The 7500-nt window shown below is 39.6% G+C and overlaps 1 protein-coding gene across 1 annotated transcript in view; it reads left to right on the forward strand.

Annotated features, from left to right (window-relative positions):
• LOC143034339 (uncharacterized) overlaps window positions 1-7500 on the forward strand; it is a gene marked incomplete at its 5' end in the record, with an annotated part of 121116 nt that overhangs the window by 75000 nt on the left and 38616 nt on the right. Inside the window, 1 exon segment of the mRNA XM_076200272.1 lies at window positions 1937-2032. Within this exon segment, the coding sequence (XP_076056387.1) occupies window positions 1937-2032 (96 nt within the window).

Raw genomic sequence — 7500 nt, forward strand, 5'->3', positions numbered from 1 at the left:
GTATCTGTTTAAGAGTCCATAATGGTGTAATCCCACAAAGGACACCAAACCTTTCGTTCTACATTCTCACCCAATATGACTCTATGATTTATCCTTATTATGCTATGACTATTGGTAGTCTCTTGGGAGCAGTCGTTGTTTTACATGGAGGAAAGAGGAAAAGTATAAATTTATTTTATGTTTACATGAGTATAGGATGATTCCTTGTATTTTGTTTTAGATTGTGTTATGACTTTGATATTTTAAACAATAGTAAATGTTTATTTTATATCATATAATGTGGTTATATTCTATTTTATGGATCTAATGAATGTACGAGTATATGACTATGTGACTGATACATCACGTCACCTGTGTTGTTGTTCAGTGATTTCTGTTCTCTATTTAGAGTTGTTAAGAAAAAATATTTAGAAAGAGAAGACTTCTCATGACGCTGTCTTCCCCTTCTCCGGTTTCTTTATGTATTCTTCTTCAACTCCTCTTTTCAACGCTCTCATTTCCCTCCTCCTCCTCCTCTTGTTCCTCCTGTTCTTCCTCCTTATTATCCTCCTCACCCTCATTCTCAGTTTACTTCTCTTTCTCTTTTCTTCTTCCTTTTCCTCCTCCTCCTCCTACTCCTGCTTCTCTTTCTTTTCTTCTCCTTATACTTCTTTTCTTCTTCTCCTTATCCTCTTTTTCCTCTTTCTTCTTTTTGTCCTTGTTTTCCTCATTTTTTCTCCTCTTTTTTTCTCCAACTTGTTGTTTTTCTTCTCTTTCTTCTCTTTCACATTGTCCTTCTTCCTCTCTCCCACTTTTTCTTCTTCTTTGTCCTCTTTATAGTCTCCCTCTTCATCTCTCCCTCTCCCTTTTCTTACAGTGATCTAAAAAATCTCCTTATTTTGTCTATTCCTCATATGAATAAAATCATCTGGCGGCACTGATGTAGGCCTTAATGGTCTACATCATGTTTTCTAAAAAAGGGTGTGACGTCATATTCATATGAAGTTATACATCTATGACGTCATGTCGTCGCTATCATTGTCACAGAAAAAGAAAATCTCTCTCTTTTATATTTATATGTTTGTATCCTGCTACCTTCCTTATCTGCTTACTTGATTACATCCTTCTCTGTCTACGAGCTCACCTGCCTACATGCTCATCACCCTACCTTCCCATCTGCATACCTTCCTACCTGCTTACCTGCTCACCTGCTAACATGTTCATCTCCCTACCTTCCCATCTGCATATCTTCCTACCTTCCTACCTGCTTACCTACCTACCTGCTCACCTGGTCACCTGCTCATCTACCTACCTTCCCACCTGCTTAAAGTTTACCTGCCTACCTGCTTACCTGTCCACCGAATTATCTCCACACCTGCTCACCTGCCTACCATCCTACCTACTTACCTACTTACCTACCTGCTTAACGCTACATCTGCCTACCTGCCTACCTGCTCACTTGATTATCTGCCTACCTGTTCATCTATCTTCCCAGCTGCCTACCTGCTCACCTGTTCACCTGCTCACCTGCCCAACTGCTCACCTGTCTACTTGTTTAACTACTGACCTGCCTTCATGTTTACCATCCCAACCCCTACCTACCTACTTGTCTATCTGCCTACCTGCCTACCTGTTTACCATTCGACCCCCTACCTGCCTACTTGCCTATCTGCCAACCTGTCTACCTGCCTACCTGACCACCTGCCTATTTACCTACCTGCCTACCTGCTTACCATCCCAGGCCCTACCTGCTTACATGCCTAACCGCCTACCTGCCTGCCTGCTTACCTTCCCACTCGCCTACCTACCTGTCTACCTGCCTACCTGCTTACCTACCCATTTGCTTCCTTGCGTGCTTCACGACCTGCTCACCTTTACACACACGGGCCCTCCACGGCCAGCTCTCCTCCAGGTGGTTCTTGGCTCGCCTGACGCCCTCGTCTCTCTTTTCCCCCAGCAGAGTACCCTGCACAGAGCCAAACGCGCCGCCGACGATGTCGAGAACGAGTTTCGTCACAAAATCGAGAAGATGAAGAACGAACTGAACGCAGAGGTAGGTGGTCTCCAGAGTCAGTTTTTAATTGTGTGTGTGTGTGTGTGTGTGTGTGTGTGTGTGTGTGTGTGTGTGTGTGTGTGTGTGTGTGTGTGTGTGTGTGTGTGTGTGTGTGTGTGTGTGTGTGTGTGTGTGTGCGCGTGTGTGAGTGCGCCAGTGGTAGTGTGTGAGGGGTTATGTGTGTGTATATATGCGTATATGTATTTATGTATAGTAAAGTAGCTGGTCGAGAGAGAACACCACGAGCGTTGCAGTTCGACGTTCTACAATTGAGTAAATATAAGTGCACACACACACACACACACACACACACACACACACACACACACACACACACACACACACACACACACACACACACACACACACACACACACACACACACACACACACACACACACACACACACACACACACACACACACACACACACACACACACACACACACACACACACACACACACACACACACACACACACACACACACACACACACACACACATGGCCCTATGGCGAAGGGGTAGCTTTTACAACCGCTACTACAGTAGTCAGAGTTTGAATCCCGCCCATGACTGAAATAAATTCAGTATCGCTGCGCTTCGAGCCGTTACTCCAATTCTTGTGGCAGAGGAGTTGGAAGTGAGTGCAAGTATAAAGTCGCAACATTATTCATAGTTTGGTCATATATGAGCTTTTGAGCTGTCGTTCACAAGTCACATACGTGATCCAAAACCATGGCGAATCACACACATTCACACACACACGCACGCACACACACACACACACACACACACACACACACACACACACACACACACACACACACACACACACACACACACACACACACACACACACACACACACACACACACACACGCACACAAATGTACAGACCACCCATGATGATATAAAACATAAGAAGTGTTATGGCACTAAGCAATTCCTCTGTGAAGTGTAGATAAATGAAGCGGAGAATGAAACATGACAATATTTGCATAAGAAGATTTGATAAAGACACGCCATAATCTCCGGAATGAATAGGGAATAAAACGTCTGTTTGCTTAGAGATAAGTCATAGAAAAGTAAGTGGAGAGATAAGGAAGAAAGATCCTTGGAATGAGGAAGAAGGAAGAAGAGGGTGGATAGGATGTGAGAGCGGGGCAAAGGTAAGGAAGGAGTAGGAGGAGGAAGAGGAGAAGTAGGAGGAAGAGGAGGAAGAGGAGGAGGAAATGTCGAAAGCATAGGAAGAGGAAGAGAAAAAGCAATAATAATAGGAAAAAGAACAGGAAATGGAATATTAGTATTAGCATGAAGAAGAAGAGGGTGAAGGAATGGAGGAAGTGGACAAGACAAAGGAAGAAGAGAAAGAAGAGTCACAGGATGATAAGGAAGAAGAAGAGGATGGTAGAGATAAGAAGGTTCAGAAAGAAAAGAAGATGTGTGTAAAGAAGAAGAGATGACAAATATCATGATGAAGGAAGGGAAGTAAGAAGGGAGGTTTGAGAAGAAAAAATAAGATGAAGAGGAATGAGTGTAGTCACTGAGGGAAAAAGTGGAGGAAAATAGTAAGGTAAGGAAGAGAAATTTTTTAAATGAATTGATAGAAAAAACAAGCAAACAGGTGGAATAGAATATGTATATGGAGGAGAAGGAAGGCAGAGAAGAAAGTTAATGGTAAATTGAAAAAATGAAGAAAGCTTTAGAAATTATCTAAAAAAAAAAGTAAAAGACCAAGCAAATAATAAGAAAAAAAATGAACAGAAAGGGATGCTTTAGCATAAAGATGAAGAATTGTAAAATCATGATAATATAAAGTGAAGGAAAAGCTATGTGAAGTGTGATAAGAAAGAAGTGGAAGGCCAAACAAAGGCGAAAGCAAAGTACAGCCTGCATTTAGGAGGAGAGTTATCTAAGTGAAGAAGAATAAAGAATGAGTGGGAAAATCGCTTCTAAGTTTGAGTAAATAGAAAAGAGATAAGCGCTTGCGCAGAAAAAGCTCTCAGAGCTTTAGGAGAACGATGAAGATGGATCTTTTGCCCTATGTCACATGTTCCAAAGGGAACTTAGCTCTACGTTAGGCGGACTCTACACGAAGAAAGAAAATAAGAGTAAATGAAAGAAAAAACAAATAAAACAAAATAAGATTAGTTAAAAAATAAAATGAAACAAGTTAGATATATATAGGTATACATGTACATAGCTATGTATATATATATATATATATATATATATATATATATATATATGTATGTATATATATATATATACATATATATATATACATGTAGAAATTGAAATGTGGTACAGTCAAGAACTCGAACCTCCTCTAGCACGTGACAAGTGATAGTTACCTAACCGATTGCACAATCAGTTAAGTCACTAATACTGGTCACATACTAGCGGAGGTTCGAGTCCTTGGCTGTACCACCTTTTAATTTCTGCATGTATGCCTCCTCGGGATTCTCGATGTTGATGGCTTATAATTCAATTCAATTGTGGTTCATAGATATAAATCTATTCACTGGGACCCATTCAGTGTTGCATATATGTATATATGTATATACATATATATATATATATATATATATATATATATATATATATATATATATAAACAATCCTGCTACTGACTGAACTCGAGCAGGTGAGCACAAGAAAAGCACTGTTAGTTACTTGCCATCATGTAAGCAGTGACTAGTACAGAATGAGGATTTTCCTAAAAAGATTGCTTTCATGAACCATGGAAATTAGCCATTTAATAATTAACAATGAATTCTTGATAAAGGTAGAATGGAAAGGAGTGCAGGTTATTGAAACTTTGCAGAAATATTACGGCTATGATGATCCAAAGAAAACAGCCGTCTACATGTGGATTCAATGATTCTTGGAAGGCAGGGGAGACCTGGAGATTGATTCTAGGACGAGAGATCAATAACATCGAAAAATTATGAAATGATGAGTCCTGTTAGGAGCCATGTGGAAGAAGACTGGAGAATAATAGTTAATAGAATAGTTTTTGTTCTGGAAATATCGTTCAGGTCAACAAAATACATTTTGCATGAAGATCTAGGACTCTGCAAGCTTTCTGCGCGAAGGGTTCCAGAAGCGTTGAGCCTAAACTAACTGATTCTTCAAATTTATCTTTCATTGGCGATTCTGAAAAAAAATCAGGCTGATGAAGACCGTTTATAAGTCGAATTATTACGGGTTATGAATCCTGGATCTGTCACTATAATCCTGCAGCTCAAACAAATAATTCTACATAGATCATCTGAACCAATGAAGTTCAAATCTGAAAGGTCAGATCAGAAAGGGATGCCCACCGTGTTCTGGGATTCAGAAGGGGTGATGCTTGTGGACTTCCTTGACGGAAAAATAACTACTAACGGACCTTACTATGTAGGAGTTTTAAGGAAATTGAGGGTATTATTGGTAAGATGACAGCGAGGAAAGCTGCATAGTGAAATCTTTTTTTACCATAACAAGGGATCAGCACATTTTGCAAGAGTTGCGAAGGATTTGATTCGATAGTTGCCATGGGAAGTCTTACCTCACTTGCCTTACAGTCCAGATATCGCCTCATCAGACTTCTTCCTCTTTTCACTTTGAAAACATGGATGAAGCCAGAGAATGTTGTAAATACACAGTTTTGAGAAAGGACCGTTGAGTTCTTCAGAGAAAGCATACATGGGTGGAAACATTGTCTTTAGAAGTGTATTGAGCAGGATGGTATAACTACATTAAAAAATAAGTGATTTATGTTTGTTCACTTCAGTTATTTGTTTACTGTCTTTTAATTCCGGAAACTTTTTTATTCATCCACACACACACAAATATATATATATACATGTGTATATATATACATATATGTATATATATATATATATATATATCTATATATCATATATATATACACATATATATATGTATATATATGCATATATATATATATATATTATACACATATATATATATATATATATAATACACACACACACACACACACACACACACACACACACACACACACACACACACACACACACACACACACACACACACACACACACACACACACACACACACACACACACACACATATATATATATATATATATATATATATATATATATATATATATTTGTGTGTGTATATACATCGAGAAAAACAACAGAAACAACATACTTACATAAAGAACAATAATCATGATACTAAACTCTGAACAGTAATAAAATTACTGTAAACAGTTAATGAGAATATTCAATCAAAATAGGTTCCCGTTATGTTGATTAAAATAGTTTGGTATCAGACAGAAAAGAATATTTGAAGATAATGACTCGATGAGGCTTGGAGGCCTCGCTGACCCTAGTTACTGGATCGACACCAACAAACCTTTGATCGGATTCTGGATCAAAGGGATTTTCGAAAGATTTTTGAGTTGATTGGTTCTTGCATTGAGGAGAGGGGGGAGGGAAGATGAGAGGGGGAGTGGGTGGGGAGACTGGGGAGAGATGATAGGAAGAGGAGAGGAGGGAGAGGGGAGGGGAAGGGAAAGATTTAGTGTCTTGTCAGCAGTAGATAGCGTTCTTATTCTTAAAGACAATATTGCATTGAAGATGTGGAGTCACAGATGTGGTAAAGAAGAGGTTTAAGAAAAGATGACAGAATGTAGTGATAATGGAAGCTAAACTAGATATTTTTTTCTCCAGTCGTACAAGTATGTTGAGTGGCTCTGGTTTGTAGAAATTTTCACAAAAGTCTAAATAACCTCCTTCTTCTTTCCCCTTTCCTTCTTCTCCTCCTCTTCCTTCTCCTTCTCTTCCATCTAATTCTAATTTTCCTTATCTTGGTTATCCTTCTCCTCCTTCTACTGTTTCTCTTCCTTCTCTTTCTCCTTCACCTTCTTCTTCCTTTTCTCCATAATTTTCTCCTTCTTTTCTCCTTCTCATTTTTTTTCCTCTTCTCCTTATCCTTCTTTGTCACTTCCTCTCTCTCCTTCTCCATTTCCTTGTCTTTCTCCTCCTTCATCTTCCCCTTATCTTTTTCCTCTCTCTTTCACATCTCCTCCCTTTCTTCTCCTTTCCTATCTTTCTCCTTCACCCTCTACTTTTCTTTTTCTTCTGCATTATCATGTCCGAGGCACCTTTTTTTTTTTTTTTTTTGTGCTTCTTTGGGCCTCATTTTTACGCCTCGCTCGGCCGAAGAATCAATTAAAACAAAATGGCCGTTCTTGTTGGCCATCTCATTTTCTCGCCTTCATACTCCACTTTTTTCCCTCCTTCCTCTCCTCCCTCACTCCTTTCCCCTCCTCTCCCCTCCCTACTCCTCTCCTCTCCCCTCCCTAAATCTCTCCTCTCCCCTCCCTTCCTCTTCTATCCTTCCCTCCTCTCCTTTCCTCTCCTCTCTCTCCTTCCCATCCCTTGAACACTTTACTCCTCCACTACGAATCCCCATCCTAAGCTC

The sequence above is a fragment of the Oratosquilla oratoria genome, chromosome 17, assembly GCF_046742065.1.
Source record: "Oratosquilla oratoria isolate Oo_2021 chromosome 17, ASM4674206v1, whole genome shotgun sequence".
Classification (NCBI taxonomy): domain Eukaryota; kingdom Metazoa; phylum Arthropoda; class Malacostraca; order Stomatopoda; family Squillidae; genus Oratosquilla; species Oratosquilla oratoria.